Source organism: Onychostoma macrolepis, chromosome 10 (genome assembly GCF_012432095.1).
Source record: "Onychostoma macrolepis isolate SWU-2019 chromosome 10, ASM1243209v1, whole genome shotgun sequence".
NCBI lineage: Eukaryota > Metazoa > Chordata > Actinopteri > Cypriniformes > Cyprinidae > Onychostoma > Onychostoma macrolepis.
The window spans coordinates 17,271,633-17,295,876 of record NC_081164.1 but is presented as its reverse complement, the minus strand read 5'-3'; the positions used below and the strand labels follow the sequence as shown (position 1 = coordinate 17,295,876).

Below are 24,244 nucleotides of genomic sequence, written 5' to 3'. Positions count from 1 at the left end.
GCTGCATAAAGACACCTGTCCACCCCATACAATCAGTAAGAATCCAACTACTAACATGGCCAAGACCAAAGAGCTGTCCAAAGACACTAGAGACAAAATTGTACACCTCCACAAGGCTGGAAAGGGCTACGGTAAATTGCCAAGCAGCTTGGTGAAAAAGGTCCACTGTTGGAGCAATCATTAGAAAATGGAAGAAGTTAAACATGACTGTCAATCTCCCTCGGACTGGGGCTCCATGCAAGATCTCACCTCGTGGGGTCTCAATGATCCTAAGAAAGGTGAGAAATCAGCCCAGAACTACACGGGAGGAGCTGGTCAATGACCTGAAAAGAGCTGGGACCACCGTTTCCAAGGTTACTGTTGGTAATACACTAAGACGTCATGGTTTGAAATCATGCATGGCACGGAAGGTTCCCCTGCTTAAACCAGCACATGTCCAGGCCCGACTTAAGTTTGCCAATGACCATTTGGATGATCCAGAGGAGTCATGGGAGAAAGTCATGTGGTCAGATGAGACCAAAATAGAACATTTTGGTCATAATTCCACTAAACGTGTTTGGAGGAAGAAGAATGATCCCATCCCTACTGTGAAGCATGGGGGTGGTAGCATCATGCTTTGGGGGTGTTTTTCTGCACATGGGACAGGGCGACTGCACTGTATTAAGGAGAGGATGACCGGGGCCATGTATTGCGAGATTTTGGGGAACAACCTCCTTCCCTCAGTTAGAGCATTGAAGATGGGTCGAGGCTGGGTCTTCCAACATGACAATGACCCGAAGCACACAGCCAGGATAACCAAGGAGTGGCTCTGTAAGAAGCATATCAAGGTTCTGGCGTGGCCTAGCCAGTCTCCAGACCTAAACCCAATAGAGAATCTTTGGAGGGAGCTCAAACTCTGTGTTTCTCAGCGACAGGCCAGAAACCTGACTGATCTAGAGAAGATCTGTGTGGAGGAGTGGGCCAAAATCCCTCCTGCAGTGTGTGCAAACCTGGTGAAAAACTACAGGAAACGTTTGACCTCTGTAATTGCAAACAAAGGCTACTGTACCAAATATTAACATTGATTTTCTCAGGTGTTCAAATACTTATTTGCAGCTGTATCATACAAATAAATAGTTAAAAAATCATACGTTGTGATTTCTGGATTTTTTTTTTTAGATTATGTCTCTCACAGTGGACATGCACCTACGATGACAATTTCAGACCCCTCCATGATTTCTAAGTGGGAGAACTTGCAAAATAGCAGGGTGTTCAAATACTTATTTTCCTCACTGTATATATATGTATATATATTTCTTTATGACACTATTGAAACTTATTAAAAAAGAGTTCTGCTATCGTTACAAGCAAAAAGAACCCAAATTTGGTACTATTTAGAAGTCTGGAATTGTTTTCTGTGCTCAGCACCCCCAACCCCCCATTATTTTTTCAGACACGATCAGCCAGGATTGAGCTGGCATTGAACTTGAATTTTTTTTTTTTATCAATTCAATGTCATTGGCTGAGTCAATTCTAGTAAACACAGTGCACTGCATTGATAGCTCTTAGCTGTCCAACTCGATAAAAGTTTCCATTAAAGACTCATGACGTGATTTTCACCTTCGTCAATCCTGAACCTTTATATAGCACCTCATTTAACAGCATTTATTATGTCATAATGAAATGCATTAGCCTATGCATTAGGGCCTGCTTCACAGAACCTGTGTGGTTTAGCATCATCAATCAGGTCCATCCTGCTCTTTAACTTGTGCTGTGTTTGAGCACAGAAGGCAAAAGCCATTACATCCTTAATCTCAGCCAACTTGTTATTTCTTGCATATAACTGATATTGATTTTTCTCATCATTCAAGCCTTGGCTTATTAACGACAGCTCAAAATGTCTGAGAAAACTCGGCAGGGACTTTAGGACAAGGCAAGAACTAAACTGGCATCTCAACCATAAAACCACAAAAGAGCCAGGGTGCTCTTCGGCTTTCTGCAATGACACTGGAGCAAGAAAGCACCTTTTTCTTTTCTTTTGTTGTTGAAGGACTGGACATAAGCGCCCCACTTACCATGAAGGCCATACCTGAGGAAATAAATTTTAGACCTTCATTTAAGCTTGTACATGCTATTTCTGAGATAACAGAGCAGCTAAGCAGGAGCATCTGTGCATTTCTAATAGGGTGATTATGATTTACTCATATCACCTGTGAAGTGACATCATGCCGGCCAAGAGACATCACCAAGGAGGCAAGTGAAGTAAAGCCAAGCAACTGCTTTGATGTCAAGCCTCCCAACAGAGGAGGATGCCCACATCCAAAGCCAAAAAATCAATATGAGATGGTTAGCATCCCTGAAGTATAAGGATTGTAAGCCACTCTAGATCTAATGAGGTTTCGAATAACTGCTGCAGCTCTGAATGACTCATTGTTGTCTGCCTTTTCGAGATGTTCTTTTAAAATATACAAAGTCAGCAGAGAATCTGCCGATTTAAGATGATTCAGTTTGGGTATTGATCTGTGTCTGATAATGGACCCACTGAAGTACAAGTAGAGACATTTTAAATTTGTTCCCTCTTTTGGGAGTAAATCCAATATCTTGTAGAGACAAAATTACGACAGATAGCACAGAGCCATTTGATATATCTTGCATTTAAATCCTGTATAATAGTGTGTTTTAGTAATTTTTGTAAATGGTAGTTTTCTATGAAGAAAGTTAAGCCAAGTTCACATAAAACAGTAAGCACAGAGCACTACAGTAACGATAACATCGCTTCATTGGTCACGGTTTAACTAGAGCATTACCAATTCTTTGAAAAAATTTCTAAAGCAAGAATTAATTTTAAACATATTAGTCCAAAAAAAAAAAAAAAACACCCTAAAGGATGACAAAACTTTGTTTATGTGTTCCGCTTCCAGCAAGTTTAATCAGACATGTATATGGTCGTTTAGCAAATTTAAAAGGCATTGGACTCAAATAAAAGCACATGGAGAAAAAAAAATGATATTTAAATGATAGGCTACGACTGATTCATTTAAGAGAAGTTAAAACAGCTAGATCCTAAGGCTTTCTATTCATGAGAGTACTTTTTTACTCTGCTTGGAAAATTAAACCTTAAACCATAAACTTTGAAAACAGGCAAAACCCTGAAGAGCCGTTTAAACCGAATCAGCAAGTCTCTCAGCAAGAGCGCAGTTCTGAGAGTTTTTCCTTGTTATAAATGTTGTCATCTTTCATACAACTGAAACTGAGTGCAGCACTCTTGTTGTGACTTTATATAAGCTCAAATCCTGCATGATGCCAAAAACACATCCTAGTTTCTTTGAGCTTCTTTCCCGGCTCCACTGATCCACCATATCAGCAGTACACAAAAGAATCCATTTCCAGAACAGAAATGCAATAAAACACACATTTAAATCTCTTACTCTTACAGATATCAAGACACGGCGGAAGGATGTACAAATCATCTAGCATTGATAACAACAATGTACAAGGATGTTCTAGTTTCAAAAGAAGAGAAAGAATAGGCACCTCAGTCAAGTAAATGGAGATTTGCCAGGGTAAATAATGGTACTTCTAAAGAGTCACAGTGTAGCCAACTGAATCCTATTACAGTAAATGCTGCCAAGGTATCGGAGCAAAATCTTCTGTCTTAAAGGGAGGGACAAGACGTTTTCCTTCTTCAGTGGAACACACTGACTATCCCTAGACAATTTAGCACCATATTTCACACACTCACACACACGCACATGTCAGGTTTGCTGTCCTTGTGGGGACTCTCCATAGGCGTAATGCTTTTTCTACTGTACAGACCGTATATTCTATTGCCCTACACCTAAACCTACCCCTTACAGGAAACTTTCTGCATTTTTAGATTTTCAAAAAACTTCATTCTGTGTGATTTATTAGCTTGTTTACCCATGGAGACCTCAATTTAGGTATGTCTGTCTATTCAGGTTTAAGTCCCCACCTGAATAGAAAAACAGGTATACACACACACACACACACACACACAAACACACAGATGGCCCACAGACCTCCTCGCAAGAATACTTTTGAGATTGGTGGTGTTAATGAATGACAGATAGATCATTGAAAAGTTCAAAAGTTGCACTGTAAAAAAAAAAAAAAAAGTGCAAATTTTAGAACACAGGTAAAAAAAAAAAAATCAAATACAGAAAATTCTTACATATTGATAATTCACATTGTGCCACACATTACAGATATATATATTTTTTATAGTGTAGAAATATATATAACATTTGACGCTTATTTTCAGCAGCATTAAGCTTTAATGGTTTAAGACATTCAAGATATTTTTTCTGATATATATTAATGCTTCAGTGTTAGTTCTATATTTATTTTATTGTTCATTCAAAATAATCACATCTAATTAAAAAAGTTTGATAAATTAATACAAATGACAAAGTTTAAAATAAAATGTAATCAGTCATTTTGCTCCAGATGCTGCATTTGAGCGCTGCCTGAGTAGACAGAAGACTTAGCTCAGAGGATTTTGGAAGGGAGCTGAAGTCTCCACTCCAGAGCTTGTTAGTAGTCCAAGAGGGAAATACATCATGTTTTAACTATAATAAATTTTTTCCCATTTCTAAACAGAAGAAAAAATAAAGAGAAATAATAAAATGCGCCTTTAGGGTCTTTAAGCATTTAACGAGATGTTATCTATTTCTTGTTGTTCTCCATAATTTCCGTGGGGCTTTGAAAGTTCACTATATTCTTTCTTGTTCTAGTGTTGCTGTTTTTCATTGCCCAGTCTTTCTGCTGTCAATAAGCTAGCACTGAAAAAGACAAGAGGACTATTCTTTATGTTAAGAAATTCACCATGACCAGCCAAATTATGATCTCTGAGCTAAGATGTCACATTCATCCCAAGTGGAAAGTTTAGGCCTTAACATGCCTGAGCAGGTTCTGGGAAGAAACTCTATGCTGTCCTCCAACAGCTTGTGATGTAAAAGGTAAAAAGGGTGGTAAAAAGGCTGGACAAAACACAACATTAATTCTGAATGTCCTTCTATGCAAGGTAGAAGATAAATAAACAAATAAATACATAAATAAAAGCAAAAGTGAATAGAAAGTCTCCTCTTAAAAGTGTCTTTTACGTTTAGACTGTAAAAGTCCTTTAGTTTAATACTGGAAAACCTAAATCATCAGATAGAGAAGCATGATCTAACAAACAGGTGTTAAACTGCCGTTTTGCTGACGTCTATCCAAGAATAATGAATAAGGAAGTAATTAAGGTGAATGTGTTGAAAGAACAGAATTAGAAACACTCTATCATTATACCTGGAATAAATGACGAGTCCTGTTTACATGGTTTCTGCAGGTGTTATGATGGTAAATTGAAGACTTTTTTAAAAGACCTTTTTAAGACCAACTACATAAAATGTAAGGAATAAACTGAACAATATGTCAGTAGCTCTCAAAATGTAAATCTCTATGGAGCACACATTTATTTAGCAACACTTCAAAGCATAAACATAGGTTATAGCTTCCAACCAATCTACATTAATTTTTCATTTGACAAAAAATACGTAACGCCAGGGTCATTCATACTTCATTAAATAAATAATAAACAGTTAATTTTGCCGAAATACATAATACACGGAACAGTTTTAATGCTATATTATTGATTGTTTGTGTTGCTCAGTGATACACAGTACCATTGGGTGAAGCGGCCATAGCAGTGCTGAATCATGAATAAAACACAGCTGCTGACCAATCAGAATCGAGGCCTGGAACGAACCACGAATATATAAAACAATGGTTTAAACCATTTGGTGGTGCTGGCACAGAAATGACACTTCAGCTTTAACTGATGAAACATTTGCTTATCATTACACAAGCTTCATATTTAAAGCCAAAGGGAAACCACAAAAACAAAATACCAAGATGCATAATTTGTCAAAAGAGTACCGTTTTAACAAATTATGCATCTTGGGATTTTGTTTGTTTGGGATTTGCTTGATTGTTTTGATCTGTCTCACATTAAATGTGACCACTCTCCAAAGATGCATGGAATATTGTGTCCCTGGGCATCCTGTTTCCTGCACTACAGCATGCTTATAAATGTTTTGTACAGTCACAGTCCTATTCAAGAAGAGGTCACTTTTACTTTCTTTATTTCAGCATTAATTATGCACAGCAAGGTGAAATGTGATGCAGCTTCTTCGGTGCAAGTATTGACAACTATACATTTCTGTGTTTTACAGTATTCTAACTAAGTGCTTCTCAATTCCAGTCCTCACGACAAATCTGGAAAGAGACATGAGGATTTGGGGAGAAAAATGAGAGCTTATTCATGGTTTATATCGTAAATTAAATCTGGAGAGCAGACCACAAATGAATATTGCCTTTTTTCCCCATTTACTTACAGCAGAATACAAAGAAAACATCAAAATAATCAAGAGGAAAATAATGCAGTGGGCTGAAAAGAGCTATTCCATAGATGTTGTTAAATCACATCACATTAATTTAGCCTACCTAATGTAACGTTATTCTCCTGACTTCTGAAAATAGAAAATGATTGAAAATTTACAACCCATTCAGTCAAAATGACGGATAAGGATAATTGTAGCGCTTTCTTATGATTTGTCGCAGTCTATTTGAGTTGAACTTCCCAAAACTGTGCCTCCCATAATTTAAAACGCAGTAGGCTCATTGGGAAAAAGGTGGATATGTTCCATTCAAAGGGCATTAAAGTGTGCGAGGTGTGAATTTATATTGCATTTATTTACAGCAGTATATTATGTCACACTTCACACGTCTTTTAAGTTTCTTCTGTGTGTGAAGACGCTGCAGGCAGTGGCGTAGCGCAGTCGCCAGGACTGGAATTGAGAACTGCAAATGCTCTTTACACACATGCATAGAGATAGCATAATAGAGTATAATACAGTATATCACATCATAAATGCTACATTTAAGTATCTCAGTTTTCTTTATTGTACAACAAAGTGATTTATATATTTACTGTGCAGATTGAACTCTCAATAAGAAAGTGAACAAATTTTAAGCTTCTTTTTCAATTATCAAATTCGACGCAATCTGTGGAATACCACTGTAGAAAACAAAATGCATCTGAATATATACAGTGCATCTAAAACCACAACTTATGTTCTTAACAGCATCATCATCATCATCTTGAATTTAACAGTTTCTTATCTTAAAGGGATACTCCACCCCAAAATGCAAATTTGGTCATTAATCACTTACCCCCGTGTTGTTCCAAACCTGTAAAAGCTTAGTTCGTCTTCTGAACACAATTTAAGATATTTTGGATGAAAACCGGGAGGCTTGTGACTGTCCCATTGACTGCCAAGTAAATTACCCTGCTGAAAAAAAACAATAGAACCCTGCCCAAAACACAATAGAAAATGTAATGGATTTAATGGTTATAATGGGAATTGTATTGGTTTTAATGGAAACTATAATGGTGTCTACTGGTATGTGATGGATTCTATTGGTGGGATGTTAAATCCTATTGGAAAAAATGCCCAAAACACGCTACAAAAAGGAATTTTGTAATGGTTTTACTGGAAAAAGCTAATGGTTCATAATGGTATTTTAATGGAAACCATTGGAATTTCTGTGATGGTTTCTATTGGGCTTCTATTGTTTTTTGTTTTTTTTAGCAGGGTACACTGTCAAGGCACAGAAAAGTATAAAAAAAAACATCGTCAAAATAGTCCATCTGCCATCAGTGGTTCAATCTGAATTTTATGAATACTTCAAAAAGTATTCTCGTCGCTTCATAAAATTCAGATTAAACCACTGATTGCAGATGGACTATTTTGGCGATGTTATTTTTATACTTTTCTGTGCCTTGACAGTGTAATTTACTTGGCAGTCAATGGGACAGTCACAAGCCTCACGGTTTTCATCCAAAATGTCTTAAATTGTGTTCCGAAGACGAACAAAGCTTTTACGGGTTTGGAACGACATGGGGGTGAGTGATTAATGACAAAAATTGCATTTTGGGGTGGAGTAACCCTTTAAGGTCAATATGAAACCATGACCATGAAAAATTGAGTGGGAAATTTATCAGACTGTGATATGAATTTTTAGAATAACATGAACCAAAGAATTGTTTAGATTAATATGAGGAATGCATTTAACAAAATATATATAGGGTTAATTTCGATTGCATGGTTATTTCAATGCTTCTACAGTATCAAATTATTAAATTAAATACACACACTCCATAAGCTCCATCTACAGATCCTCTCTGGTCTCTGTGAGTGAGTGCGGTCTCCTCAGATTTGACTCTGTAAGCCAGTGCTGGTATACGGCCACAGGGTTGATGTTCCAGTGTTTGTGGAAGGATATTGGGCTCTGTCGTGCCAGAAGCTCTTTTATGTAATCTTGTGGACGAGCCTTTGGTCAGAAAGGAGACCATGTAATTACAGCAGCGGATTTCACACAGCTCATAAAGACACTTTTCCTAATTGCAACCATATTATTTCACAAATGTTATTATGAACAATTTATAACATGGTGTACATCGAAAATGTATTATTAAATTAAATTTCAACAACTTCTATGCCTTCTAAAATGTGTTTTTCACACAGAAACTAACATTGTAATAATTAATTTATTCTCGTATTTTTTGAAACCCATATTACTTTTTCCTCTGTTGAAAAAAAGGAGTAGCTAGCAAAAAAAAAAAAAAAAAAAAAAAAAGTGTTAGCTGCTTTTCATACACACACAAAAAAAAACTGAATGGTACACTGTAAGATAAAATCCGGAAAATTTACGGTAAAAACATTTTAGGTTTTACGGTTTTAACGTAAATTTACAGTTAAATACTGTAATTTCATTAACTGATATACCAATCTATTAAAGTACTGAAATTTGTTTGTTTTGTACCTTTGAAATAAACTGATAGCCACCAAATGCAGGTGGTGATGAGAAAGTCACATGATGAACCAAAGCCCATCACAAGCAGCTTTTAAATAATAACATATATAGAAGGTGCACAGTGTCATTCACACAAACACTAAACGCCATCATGGTGAGACTCATTAAACTGAAATATGCAATAAACATTAATTTAACAACATTAGATGTAACATACAACCCTAATAAAAATAACTGATAAGAAAAACTGAGAAGCAGCATAGTTATTTTAAAGAAAAAAACTAATTCAAACAAAATTTGAAATGCAACGCAGGGAAATCTGGGAACGTCAATTTACGGTTTTTCCCTGTAAATTTTACAAGAACTTACCGTTAACCATTTAACAGGTTTTTACTGTAGCATTTTCACAGTTTTTTACCGTTAAAATCACAGTCATTTTTTACAGTGTAGTCACATTACTGATAAAAGTTGTGGGGTCAGTAAGGTTACGGTTTTTGAAGAAAATGAATACTTTTAATCAGCAAGCATGCATTCAATTGTTCAAAAGTGACAGTGAAGACCTTTGTGTTACAGAAAAAAAAAAAAGAAAAAAAAACATTTCAAACAAATACTGTTCTTTTGAACTTTCTATTCATCAAAGGATCCTGACAAAAAGTATCTCAGAAAGCACAACTATTTTCAGGTGTGATAAGAAATTTTTTCTGAGCACCAAATCGGCATTTTTTTATAATTTCTGAAGGAACATGTGACACTGAGAACTGGAGTAAAGACATCTGAAAATTCAGATTTGAATAAGTTACATTTTAAAGTATATTAAAGCAAAACAGTTAATGTTAATATAATACTTCTCAATATTACTGTTTTACTGTGTTTTTGATCAAATAAATTGAGAGGTAAATGTATGTCTGGTAAGATTTTCTATGAATAACTAAATTTCTCATACAAGCATCTATCATAAGGCTTCGAAAGACTTGGAATAAACTGTAAAGATCACATTTATAATGATTTTATGGTGGGGGTTTTTGTCCTTTTTGAGCTTGATGGCCACTGGTCCCCATTTACTTTTATTGTATAGAAGAAAGCAGTGTGAATATTCTTCAAAACGTCTCCTTCTCCAGTAAAACAGGTTTAAGGTTTGGAACAGCATGAGGACAAGCAACTTATTACATCATATTTGGGAAAACAATTCCTTTAATTTACAATCAAATCCATGGAATTTAGGATCAAATAGTACATTTATTTTATAAGTGAGGTTCTGGGTCTTGATAATGCAAACCAAAATATAAATGAACCTCTCTTCCTGTCTGTCTGTACCCTTAATTCTGCTGTGAAATAAACAAAGGATTGCTCTTCACATTTGTACCCACAGGTTTCAGCTTATTTGTTGCTCTGAATAGGCCTTTTTCACAGTCCGCGTTCGAAAACCGGAAACTTCGAGTAGTTGTGTAAAATAACTTCCGCTGTAGCCTCTATGAATGGCAATGCCTGTAGCACGGGGTTGTTGTGATTTATTAATGAACAATTCATCATAGATGTTTTATTAAAACATGTTAACCACAGTTTTCAATCATTAATCGGGTATGACGAAACAAGGAAAAATGTTCTCATGATATTCCGACGCATATTTCATGATTTAAATGGGAGCACATAGGCGTGTGTATGCACAATACTTCAGAGACAAACCAGCTTTTTACTTAAAAAATGCAAGAATACCATACAAACATATCACATTAAAGGGCAATAAGCTTATACATCTTATAAATCATTAACCACGACTGTACAAATTAAACAGTAATAATGCTTTCTTGCACTTACTTTACTTTCCAATAGGCTACAATCATCACGTATTAGATCAAATTGGAGTTGTTCAAATATATTCATATTTTTCATCCCAGAGTTATTCAAAAATAACTGGTTTTACCATCTTAAACATGACACATCCTCCGGGTTTGACCACAGTGATTGAATAGCATTATGTAGATAAGATTGGAGAAGAACCATAGTAAACACTGCGCAATAATAAAAAATAACATTAAAAATCAAATTAAAACAGTCCGAGTATTTCTCCAGCAGTAACGTGAGCAGCCGAGGACAGATTCTCATCAGTTGTCTCATGACTGTCGCGACACTGACAACGCTTATATAATGTTTCACATTAAAATGGAAGATTACACATATGGTAGGGTACCATCTGTTAAATAGATTATTTTAACTGAGAATCTGCTTATGTTACTACTGGAGAAATACTCGGAATATACAGTGTTTTAATTTTATTTTTAATTAATTAATTAATTAATTTTGATTAATTATTGTGCAATGTACTAGCTGTTATCAAAATAAACACTTGTTGGACGCCGATTTTATTGCTCTTTAATGTGATATGTTTGTATGGTATTCTTGCATTTTTTAAGTAAAAAGCTGCTGTCTCTGAAGTATTGTGCATACATACAATAAATGCATTAAACTATACATTACAATTATAGCAAATGAATAAATCATATAAATGAAAAACTTCAAATAATGAATAACACACAAATATAACAAATACATTATAAATTAAAATGCTCCATCGGGACAAGACCACGGGAATCAGATAAGCCCTTTACACAATCTGACATGGCTGTGGTTGGAATTGAACTGCGGGTTTCGTCTGGTCAGAGGAGAACTGGCCCCCCGACTGAGCCTGGTTTCTCCCAAGGTTTTTTTTCTCCATTCTGTCACGAGGGAGTTTTGGTTCCTTGCCGCTGTCGCCTCTGGCTTGCTCAGTTGGGGACACTTAATTTCTTGCGATTATGGTCGATTTGATTGCACAGATACTATTTAAACTAAACTGAGCTAGACAATGACATCTCTGAATTCAATAATGAAATGCCTTTAACTGAAAATTGAGTGTTTAATCTTATCATTATACATTACTGACACTCTATCCTCCAATTTGATACTGTTAAGTGCTTTGACACAATCTGTATTGTTAAAAGCACTATACGCCTATGCGCTCCCATTTAAATCACGAAATATGCGTCGGAATATCATGAGAACATTTTTCCTTGTTTCGTCATACCTGATTAATGATTGAAAACGGTGGTTAATATGTTTTAATGAAACATCTATAATGAATTGTTCATTAATAAATCACAACAACCCTGTGCTACAGGCATTGCCATTCATACAGGCTACAGCGGAAGTTACTACTCGAAGTTTCCGGTTTTTGAATGCGGACTGTGAAAAAGGCCCATGGGTGCCAAAAGTATCATTTACTTGTGTTTTGCTGCTGTAGAGCAACACAGAGTAAGACAACATGTGAGTTGACAGTGTGTGGGTGTGTACGCTACCTGATGGAAAAGCGGGCTGTGTGTGACCGGGAGTCCCAGTGTGGTCAGACACATCCCTATCACCATGTCATCAGGGGCATCCGAACTGCGGCAGCTGCAGCCACCAGCCAAAATATTCTGCACCGCTACTCTACTGAACACCATCCTGTAAGAAAATAGAAAGAATGAAATAAATAGTGGTAACACTTTACAATAAGGTTCATTAGTTAAACATTAGTTAATGTATTAACTAACATGAACTAACCATGAGCAATACATTTGTTACTGTATTTACTAATCTTCGCTAACGTTAGTTAATAAAAATACAGATGTTCATTGTTAGTTCATGTTAGTTCACAGTGCATTAACTAATGTTAACAAGATTTTAATAATGTATTAATAAATGTTGAAATTAACATTAACAAAGATTAATAAACGCTGTATAAGTGCAGTTCATTATTAGTTCATGTTAACTAATGTAGTTAACTAATGAACCTTATTGTAAAGTGTTACCTAAATAGTTCTATGGGACATTATTTGGTTCACGCAGACAATTCAGATACTGAATACCACGACGATTCAGGACATCCAACGATGTGACAAGGTTACATGTTCAGTCTTAAGTGTCACCTGTGTGACAGTCATGGCACCATTGTGTTTTTAAACAAAGTGCCTACATTGTAATGGGAAGTCACTGTCTGCTAATAACACTGCTACCAGCAAACAGAAAACTATTGAGAGTATACTGTTAGGACACAAAGATTGCAACGCTAAACAGATGAGTACCAAATTATATATTACCACTCTTAAACCAACATCTTCTCAACAACATTTTCTTAAGTGGTGTTTGATTAAGTTGCTGTAAAAAATTTAGGCTAAGTAGTTGCCAAGGGGCTATTATGCAGTTGCAAATTGCTTTTGAGTGGTTTTTAGAATGTTGCTGTGTGGTTTCTAGAGTGTAATGAGTGGGGTAAATGGTTGCTAAAGGATTTGTTTTTAATTGTTTTACACACACACACATACATATATATACACATATACACACACATATACACAGTATCTCACAGAAGTGAGTACACCCCTCACATTTTTAAAAATATTTAATATCTTTTCATGTGACAACACTGAAGAAATGACACTTTGCTACAATGTAAAGTAGTGAGTGTACAGCTTGTATAACAGTGTAAATTTGCTGCCCCCTCAAAATAACTCAACACACAGCCATTAATGTCTAAACCGCTGGCCACAAAAGTGAGTAAACCCCTAAATGAAAATGTTCAAATTGGGCCCAAAGTGTCAATATTTTGTGTGGCCACCATTATTTTCCAGCACTGCCTTAACCCTCTTGGGCATGGAGTTCACCAGAGCTTCACAGGTTGCCACTGGTGTCCTCTTCCACTCCTCCATGACGACATCACGGAGCTGGTGGATGTTAGAGACCTTGCGCTCCACCATCTTCCGTTTGAGGAGGCTCCACAGATGCTCAATAGGGTGTAGGTCTGGAGACATGCTTGGCCAGTCCATCACCTTTATGCAGTGTGTGGCGTATGGTCCGAGCACTGACAGGCTGACCCCCCCACCCCTTCAACCTCTGCAGCAATGCTGGCAGCACTCATATGTCTATTTCCCAAACACAACCTCTGGATATGATGTTGATTATGTGCACTCAACTTCTTTGGTCGACCATGGCGAGACCTGTTCTAAGTGGAACCTGTCCTGTTAAACCGCTGTATGGTCTTGGCCACCGTGCTGCAGCTCTGTTTCAGGGTCTTAGCAATCTTCTTACAGCCTACGCCATCTTTATGTAGAGCAACAATTCTTTTTTTCAAATCCTCAGAGAGTTCTTTGCCATGAGATGCCATGTTGAACTTCCAGTGACCAGTATGAGAGAGTGAGAGCGGTAACACCAAATTTAACACACCTGCTCCCCATTCACACCTGAGACCTTGTAATACTAACGAGTCACATGACACCGGGGAGAGAAAATGGCTAACTAGGCCAATTAGGACATTTTCACTTAGGGGTTTACTCACTTTTGTGGCCAGCGGTTTAGACATTAATGGCTGTGTGTTGAGTTATTTTGAGGGGACAGCAAATTTACACTATTATACAAGCTGTACACTCACTACTTTACATTGTAGCAAAGTGTCATTTCTTCAGTGTTGTCACATGAAAAGATATAATAAAATATGTGAATACATACAAAAATGTGAGGGGTGTACACACTTCTGTGAGATACTGTATATGAAGAGTTCAGATGCAAAATCCTCTAAGTGCCATTTGAAGTTTTCCTCTAAAATGAGTATTTCTCAGGCTCCTATATTTATGTTCAGTTATTTCATGCAAATGGCCAAAAAAAAAAACAAACAAAACAAAATAAACAAACACTATTCATTGCCAGTAAAGTGAAATTACTGAACCTACACATACACAGCAAAAAATCCAGAGTGAAATTAACTCTCCTTGGAGTACATGTGAGACCACACTCAAGAGTGTGAAAGTGTTAAAATAAGAGTGTTAAATTAACACTGAAGCAGAGTTAAAGTTTGTGAGATAATTAAGTGATTAATTGAGTGACGATTGACCATTATTGAAGACACCTGATGTTAACAAGCAGATTCACCAAAGATGAAAATCACAATTTTTATGTTACCATTAAAGTGGTCAGTGTTTGCTTTAGTTGGGCTCTTGACCCTTGCATTTTTAAAGTTAGATTTTGTTTGTGATTTTCGTCTTTGATGATTCTGCACGTTAACATCAGGTGTCTTCAATAATGGTCAATCATCACTCCAATTAATCACTTAATTATCTCATTAACTTGAACTCTTCTTCAGCGTTAATTTAACACTCTTATTTTAACACTTTCACACTCTTGAGTGGACTCTGGATTTATAAATATTAATATATAACGGGACTGTTTGAAAGCAGCTGCCAGCAGCTGAAATCAGCAGTTATCGAACTGAATCAAAATAGTCTTAGCAAGCACATATTCAGTCAGCACATGCCTACTGATTACCAACCTGAACCTGCACCAAAAAATGACAATTTACATATTATTACATGCATTACATCAAATATTTAACGGTTCACACGTACTCGGCCACATGCAGGTTCTGAGTGGTTTTAAGTTTAGTGTTATGTGTTCTGGATGGCTTCTGCGTCACTATTACGCAGTTGCTATGGGGATGTAAGGGTTTATTAGCACTTATGTTTGTCGGTGTCTAAATAAACTCAGTGGTGCACACAGTACTAGCCAACCTCTATTTGTGCACATGGCGTTACCTGTGCAAAATACCACTTTTTATGTGTTTTCCGACTTCTCTACTGGAACACGGTCCACTTGGGTGTGACATCATCTTCCATGGTAAATTGAACGCAGCATTTCTGAAGTCAAAAAAGCCCATCCAGAATTCTTCATCATTTGTTTGTTTTATTTATTCATAGAGCACAATTAAAACAACGCAGGGTTGACCAATGTGCTGTACAATAACAACTAATAAAAAGGAGACCAACATCACAGGAAGAAAAAGAGTAATAAATAAGCAAGTAAAACAAACATCATAGAAAAGGCGGCGAGCCACTTTGTCAATGTGTTAAATCAATCAACTCTAATAAATACAATTTCAATTTAAAAAAAAAAAAGAACCCAATGTAGGTAAAAGTGTATGATATAAAGTCAAGCTATTCCAACGCTTTGGGGCCACCACTGAAAATGCTCGGTCACCACTCAGTTTTAATCTTGTCCTAGGGACGTCTAAAATCATCTGGTTTGATGACCTTAGACTCCTTTGAGGTTTGTGTACATGTAAAAGACCAAAATAATCTTAATTATTAAAATATGAGGGTGCCAGATTGTGTAAGACTTTATATACTAAGATAAGTAGTTTAAAATCGACCCTGTAGTGCTAAACTACTGTAGCTATAGTAGGGGTGTGCAATATTGAAAAAAAATTATATCTCAATATTTTTGGGGATTTTTTCAATAACGATAATTAGACGATATTTTGTGCTGATATCTGACTACCGTGGACAGCTGCAGTTTTTAATATTCTTCATGGTCAGTTCACATCAGTGATAGAAATTAATCTTTTAATATAAGTTTAAATGGATTTTTACCTTCTATGGGCAATTTTACCTTTAATAAACCCATTTTTTCTAAAAGTGTGCATTTGTTTTAGTCAAATTGTTACATTTAATCGGTCAATTCGAATAATAAGACATTTAGGCTGTTACCAAAACAAATGAAACCAGTATCAACAAAATTAATCTTTGCAGATGTTACATCTGAAGTGGCATTTAGATGTATTTACACACTCTGCAGCTCAGAGGGACATGGAGTACTTTAACCTGCAGTTACAAATGCATAATGTTTTGATATTTTAAACAAAACATTGAATACTGATATTTGAAATTATTTTAAAAATGAAAAGATACTTTAAATGTGAAATTAAAATCGCCAGTAGGTGGCAGCAAGTCACTGTTAACAAGTGAGTCACTGCGATTGAACCGAATCATTTAAATAGTTGATTCATTCAGGAACAAAACATCGTCAGGTGCAGCTAATAAAGTCTGTGAGATAGTTCTAATTGGCTTGAGATTGGGTGGGTGGAGCTTGGAGCTAACAGTGAACTGAACAGCCTAAGAGGGGTGTGGCACTGCTTTGAAGGTTTTACCTTAGCTAGTAATCTCAAATGAAAGAAACAAGACTTAACCCCCGAGTTGATCTGTTTATCAAATTTCAGAGATATTTAACTACCGATTTACAGAAAGGAGCCAAGTTCCCCAAATCAGAGAGGACTTGAGACTCAGAGTCTCCAAACCAAATTACCTCTGTCTTACTTTAATTTAAATTTAAAACATTTGCTGACATCCATAGTTTAACTTCATGCAGACAATTTAGTAGGGATGTAATTGTCCTCTTGTCCTGTTTCCTTAAAGGTAGATACATGAAAAGAAACTCCATGCCTGTGAAAAATAGAACCCAAGGGCAGCATATACAGTAAGAACAAGACTGGACCAAGAATTAAACCTTGGGGAACACCACAATTCAATGGAGCAGATTTAGAATAAGATTGACTGAAATTAACTGAAAAGGTCCTATTAGAAAGAAATGATCTGAACCACTCAAGAGCTATGCCTCGGATGCCCACAGTCTTTTCTAAACGAGTAATAAGGATATTGTGATCAATAGTATCGAATGCTGCACTTAGATCTAGTCAAATTAAAATTGCAGAGTCACCAGTCAACTTAAGTTAAAATGTCATTTAATACTTTGAGCAGGGCCGTCTCTGTGCTGTGGTTTGCTTTAAATCCAGATTGAAACTTTTCAAAGATATCATTTTGAACTAGAAAAGCCTGTAATTGATTTAAATACCTTAGATAAAAAAGATAATTTAGAAATGTGATAGTAGTTTGATAAAACACTCGGATCTAAATTAGATTTTTTTCAAGAGGGGCTCTACAATGGCATGTTTAAAACTTGCAGGAACTACTCCTAATGTAAGACTTTTATTTACTTATGTCAATAGGCTTGGGCCGATAATCTCAAAAGTCTGTTTAATAATTTTTGATGGGATGGTATCATGGCAGCAATTTGTAGGTTTCAACTGACCAATTATCTTTGATAAAGAGGAGAAAATTGATTAAATATCACAGACGTGCAACTGGTAGATAGAGAGTTAAAAGAACTTAGTTTAATTAGTTTCTAATATCGATAAGTTTCTGAACAAAGTTTAACAAATCATCACACGCCGTAGCAGGAAGAGCTGAACAGGTGGGAGAAGGATTTAGTACAGAATTGATCGTATTAAACAACACTTTTGAATTCCCATTATACCTCGAGATTAACCCAGCAAAATAGTTGATTTTAGCAGTTTTTACCGCATTCTGGTAGGTAACTAAAGCATCCTGTAAAATGTTGTATGACACCTGTAACTTATCCTTCTTCCACCTATGCTCTGCTCTCCTACAAGCTTGTCTCAAATTTCGTGTATTCTCGTTTAACCAAGGATCAGATTTAACAGGGCTTAACGGGTCTATATAGTTTAGGATAAATGAACAGGTAGAACTGAATATATCAAAGGCCGCATTTACATCACAAGAGCCATCAAGAACACCTAAAATGTCAGATTCAGAAAATAAGGTCTTAAACCTCTCGATAGCAGCTGTGGTTACATAACGAACCTGAAGAGCTGGAGGACAGATAATCTGAATGACACAAAGTCTTTAGCCAGTGGATTTGATGAACAGCAGACATGAAGTCACCCACTATTAAAAGTTTATCATATTTTAAACATATATCGCCCAAAAAGTCTGTAAAGTCCTGTATAAAATTCTTGTTGAGTTTTGGAGGACGATATATCACAGCACAGAGTATTGACGAGTTCAACTGAAACAACTGCAGCTCAAAACTAGCATAATGTGTGGTGCGCAGAGTCCAACAGTTCAAGCTGCTCTTAAAAATAGTTGCAAACCACCTCCGCGACCAGAGGCCCGCGGGGAATTCAAAAAGCCACAGTTAGACAGTAGCAACTCCGAAAATGAACTTAAATCGCCAGTATTTAACCAGGTCTCTGTTAAAAATAAAATGTCCAAATTCTGAGAATCAAAGAAATCCTTTAAGATAAAAGTTTTGCTTGCGAGTGACCGCACATTAATTAGAGCAAATTTTAACTCTGTGGAAACATCCAGCTCACCCAATTCGCGATGCAGGGACCGTAGATTTTACGTTGGAATAATCCATTGATATGGTATCTCCATAGAGCACAAGACGATAGAACAATACTTTCCCTTAGTAGTCAATCAGGGGAAAACGTTACAACGGCAGCTGCACAGATAGACTTGCCTTTAGCTTGACTAAAAAGCCACCTCGAGTTCCGCGTCTTCTTCGATGCCTTTTCCAGCGAGGAATGAAGGGCAGCCGACAGAAACAAGTCAGTGACCAACACTGGACAGGAGGAAGATGGGCGTCAAATCCACTCAGCAAAACGGTATGTGACTCTTACGTCGAAGATCTTATCGCAAACAGAGTTTGACGATCATACTGTAACAAAGCTGGCGAACTCGTAACGGAAGAACACAGAAAAGCGGACAGAGCGAAGACAAACAGACTGAGAAGCAGACTGCAGGCCACGAACACTGGCGCCATCTTGTCACAAGATGTGTCTGGCACCAGAGCAGGTTTGACAAAGTGATGTGTCATGCGGTGCAACTAGACTCTAAATATGCCCTGGGGCTAATTTTTTGACCTGCTTTATCATCTGTCAGGTGAAAATTGTAAACATCATCACTTAAAAAAAGTTAGCACATCTGAACAAGTTTAATAATTGAGGATAAAGGTTTAGAATGAACCCATAGGCCTAAGTATGGGCAATAGAAATATCTCAGCAGCAAACTGTATCTATAACTCACCCTCCACCTCCAGTGATGTAGCTGTAGCCGTCCCTGCTAAGCCCATAGCCGTAACGTTCTCCAACACTCACAGCTTCATTTGGATCATAACAACCCAGCAGCCTCCGCAGTCTGGGAAGACTGAAAGATCATGATTGCATAGTACATTATGATACAATTATACACAGTGTCAGTTTACCAAACAGGCATAGACTGAACATATTAATAAAAATCCAATAACTTTATTTATTTATTGTCCTTTTCTACCCATCCACCTTTTTGGCCGGTCCTCGGCCCTGTGTTTCCAGCTCTCCTAGCTATATTGGCAGATATGCACATTTGGATGAAAACACAATATATAAAAATAAAAGCAATACATTTTTAGTTGACAGATTATTTTAAAAATGACTTGAAGTCTTGAACATGTGTACCAATGTTATCCATCAACTGTTTCCTTCATATTTTATTCCATTTAAAGAGATGAGAACTATTTTAAATACTTAATTTAAAAAAAGTCAACCTTTGAAGAAGTGACCTCTATGTGATATTGCCCTAAACTTGTCAGTTGCGATGATCTTAAAACATCAAATAAGAATATAGTTAGTGAACCGGTTAGTGAATATTTGTAGAAATACCAGCATTAAATTCTCTTACTGAGCGGCACCTTGTAGTTTTACGACCTGCCTACACTCTCAGAAATAAAGGTACAAAAGCTGTCACTGGGGCGGTACCTTTTCAAAAGGTACACTTTTTACATTATATAACTGTAATGTAAATAAAAAAAAATTGAATTCCTCTTATTGAGGTTGTATTGGAGGAACTGGGATATCTATGGGCAGTGATGGGCAGTAGCCCTACTAGTTTAACTACATTTCTCAGTAGCGTGGCGGTAGCGTCACTGCTTTCTGAATCAAATAGCTTTTCAGTAGTTAAGCTCTTTTTTATCAAGTAGCGCGGTAGCGTCAACAAAAGCTAACGTTACATTTTCCAAAGAGAGCATTCTGAAACTCAAGCTCAAATCAGATATAACAGCTACGGATCACTGATCCTGGATCAGTAAGTGACGCCACAGACACTAAAGCTCGTAACCCCATTGGCTCCTCAAACTGTCAGTCAAACCTCATTCCTCCCGCCTCTCTTATCAATGAAGTGCGGCACACATTTTGGAGCATCTCAGCTTGTTTGCAGTCTGAAGGTAAACAAAGAACTGTTGATTGAATAAGTACAGCGGTTTCTTTACTCAAAAAACACTATGTATATAAGGCTAATGCTAATGTTTTTTATTTTTGAGGAGCGGAGAAGAGTTTCTCTAGCATTTGTTGTCAAGTCGCAGCCATAGCTCGTGCGAAGCGCTGAATCTTTCATAATATGATACTTTGGCCAAATAACAGAAAAAAACTGAACACCCACATAATGACAGAAAGCTGGGGAAAACGGGATACGAGTCAGGAAAAAAATAAATTAAAAAAAGCATTCGCTGGTCAAAAGCTTCGTATTTGAACTTGATTTTGGTGAAATGTTTATATTAATATCTAATGACACATACAACGATGCAAATAAACATAGCCTATCTGTAGGCCTAAACATCTATATGGTAACACTATAAAATACGATTTCATTAAAATACATTTGTTACAGTATTTATTAATCTTTGTTAATGTTAGTTAATGAAAATACAGTCGTTCATTGGTAGTTCATGTTAGTTCACAGTGCATTAACAAATGTTAACAAACAACTTTTGATTTTAATAATGCGATAGTAAATGTTGAAATTAACATTAAGATAAATGCTGCAGAAGTATTGTTCATTCTTAGTTCATGTTAACTACTGAACCTTATTGTGAAGTGTTACCATTTATATAAACGTATCTGTATACAATAAAGCCACAATACCAACTACCAATAGGAGGTTTCCGGCCGACAGCAAAAATTTATTTTGCCTGTGTCACAATTTGAGGTCAATCCGGCCCTGTATTTGATACTGATTATGTTGCCAAATTGGTTTGAAACCAGGGGCGTAAATTTCATCTAACAGTAGGGGGGGACAATAAACATAAAATTTCTCAAGAGCAATTTTTGAAGGGGACACAAATTATACAGCCAAAATTGTACTTGTAAGGATAGATATGTGTACACAGCATGCACATACATAGCATGGACTGTGTTTAAATATGCGTTCGGTTCATATGGTTCATATATGGGTATAATTATTATTTTGCGTCCTCCATTGTATTTAAGGTTTCATCTGAAACCGAGTACGTCTCTTTAGATATTCAACCGCATTAAGCCTACTGATCTGCCACTTAACATCATATTGAGCAAAACCCAAAACATCGGTAGGTCTACAATATTAGCCAAATATCAGTTCACACACAGGCTTATCCCCGTGTTAGTTGTAGTGGGTGACAAGCTACGGTATTAAACCTGTTAACCTTTTAATCGCTCATAGAAAAAACATCGGATATCATAATTTTTTTGTCATGACTAATTCATTAATGATCCAGCATCATCTGTATTAAAGAGAAAGAATCATTTCACCCGATGCTTAGAGAATAAAATAGCCTTGACAGCCTAAGTTACTTACACATAACTAACTGTTACTGAGGAATTTGCTCTCTCCCACCGGAGTGACCGGACTCGTGTGTGTGTATGGGTAAAAGAGGAAAGCAGGCCGTGGACCACACCACTGTGAGGCAAGGGAGGGGGGAATCAAAACATTTCTGAACTTAAAAAACGTTTTTTTGCATTTATTTTGTTTTACTTACACAGTTATTTTAAGTATATGTCCATTATATTATTTTCATTACACAGAGTTGCTTGTAATGATATTTTTAGGGGGGACAACCCTCAGATGGGGGGGTCCTGTCCCCCCCGTCCCCCCCGGGATTTACGCCTATGTTTGGAACAGCTGTTGAATAAACAGTTAAACTGAACATGCCTGTCTATCTGCTTGACTGACAGTTTTATTGATCACTGAGAGAGCATTGACTTGGTATGATGTTGGTTCAATAGAAATTTTGAAAATTTTTTAAATAGCTTGGATGTAGTAAACTACTTTTGCCATGTTGCCGTAGCTTAGCTTGCTACATTTCCCAGGGCTGTAGCTTTAGTGTAGTTAAGCTTCATTTAAAGAAGAGTAACTGTTAGCTTAGCTCACTACATTTTCCAAGTAGCTTGCCCAACACAGTCTATGGGTGTAATTTGTAGACACTTTTAACAGAGATTTGCCAGTCATGTGAATTTCAGTCCAAATACTGCTCCAATTTCAGGTCTGTGACCCTTATGTGCTTTGCCACACAATAAGTGTATTTTTGTGTGGGCGTTCTTGATTTTCAGGTTTGTGCCGGATTGCTGAATTATAAGTCTGCAAACAGTATGCGAAACAGACTTCTTTTAAATTCAAGATGACATGGGTTGGCGTATTTTTATCTAGTGGTAACTCCACTTAAAGTCAGGTCTGCTGATGATATTTCACCATTGTAAAGAAATGAAATTCACCTGATCAGTGTGTCATCATCCACTATGAGCAACCAAGGTGCTTTTGTTACTGCCCCACTCGCAAACCTCTTCAGGATGGCAAATGTTTTTGCACAGTGCCCTGTAAATACAAGAGAAAAGATGTGTTAAAAATGACACAACCTGTGTTCAATTTTAACACATTAATGGGTGAGTTCTGGGACAAGGTTTTTTGTGTTAATTTTTACTCATTCATTGTGTTGATGATTTTAACACAGTAAATGTGTCAGAAAGGTTATCACAAAGATGTGTAAACGTGTATAATTTAACACATTATGTGCTGTCCTTCACTACACACATTATGTTAAAAACATACATTTGCATTTGACAAAATGAATGGAAAAATCTTTGGTTGTTTAGCTTATTGTCAAAATATTTATGTCAGTGAAAAAATGTGTTGATGCAATGGACGCATCCATAAAGATATGCAGCGTCGGTAAAGTTGTTGAAATGAATAAAATGATTACTTTTTTGTAATGTACAATAAAACTATATAAGTTACATATACACAATATTATATTATTGTATAATTATAATAGAATATATAATTATTCAGTTTACATCACCTTCATAAATTAAATAAAAATGGAAAAAAGAAAAAACACACTGATGCATATTCTTCATTCAATATTTTGTAGATGTAGAGTTTAAAAAAATCTTTGAATTTTATGTAGAAAAGTTAAATCGCCATCTTTTTCCGATCAAAGTGACTTGAACGCACCCGACGTCGTGATAACAACTTGTCAACTCATAAGTACGAACGTCCCAGGAGGACTTGAACGCAGCAAAAGACCCTAACATAAGAGTGGGGGAACTATGATGTCACTTTGTCACAAGATCCAGGGGGCGTGGTTGGATCCAGATCCAACTCCTCCCACCTTACATATACCTTAACCTACCCATCTCCACCCCTAAACCTACCAATCTCCACCCCTTAGATGTGGATCCAACCACGCCCCCTGGATCTTGTGGGCTGCAGCGAGCCCTACTTGGGCGGATCGGCTGTTAGCATGAAACTGGTTCCTCGACAAAAAGCCAATGGGATTTTTCCATAGGCTTTTGGATAATCGCAAAAAATAAGCTCTGTGTTCAATCATAGTTCATGAAACTTACACGTTTTGTCCATCAAGATAATCTTCACAAAATAATATAACTTCTATGAATTTTGAAGCC

The 24,244-nt window shown here is 36.6% G+C and overlaps 3 protein-coding genes across 3 annotated transcripts in view; 1 reads left to right on the top strand and 2 right to left on the bottom strand.

Annotated features, from left to right (window-relative positions):
- The window catches only part of rxfp2a (relaxin family peptide receptor 2a), an 86,558-nt gene extending 66,987 nt beyond the window's left edge, over positions 1 to 19,571 (bottom strand). Inside the window, exons 1-2 of the mRNA XM_058788755.1 lie at positions 18,863 to 19,571; positions 12,189 to 12,333 (exon numbers count right to left, since the gene is read on the bottom strand). The gene's annotated coding sequence lies outside the window, so the exon portion shown is untranslated. The remainder of the gene's footprint in view (positions 1 to 12,188; positions 12,334 to 18,862) is intronic.
- Positions 7,962 to 24,244, bottom strand: part of b3glctb (beta 3-glucosyltransferase b) — a 53,475-nt gene continuing 37,192 nt past the window's right edge. Inside the window, exons 12-15 of the mRNA XM_058788759.1 lie at positions 23,054 to 23,153; positions 19,578 to 19,697; positions 12,189 to 12,333; positions 7,962 to 8,373 (exon numbers count right to left, since the gene is read on the bottom strand). Of these exons, the coding sequence (XP_058644742.1) occupies positions 8,212 to 8,373; positions 12,189 to 12,333; positions 19,578 to 19,697; positions 23,054 to 23,153 (527 nt within the window). The 3' untranslated portion in view covers positions 7,962 to 8,211. The remainder of the gene's footprint in view (positions 8,374 to 12,188; positions 12,334 to 19,577; positions 19,698 to 23,053; positions 23,154 to 24,244) is intronic.
- hunk (hormonally up-regulated Neu-associated kinase) overlaps positions 20,680 to 24,244 on the top strand; it is a 50,521-nt gene continuing 46,956 nt past the window's right edge. The window contains exon 1 of the mRNA XM_058788756.1: positions 20,680 to 20,751. The gene's annotated coding sequence lies outside the window, so the exon portion shown is untranslated. The remainder of the gene's footprint in view (positions 20,752 to 24,244) is intronic.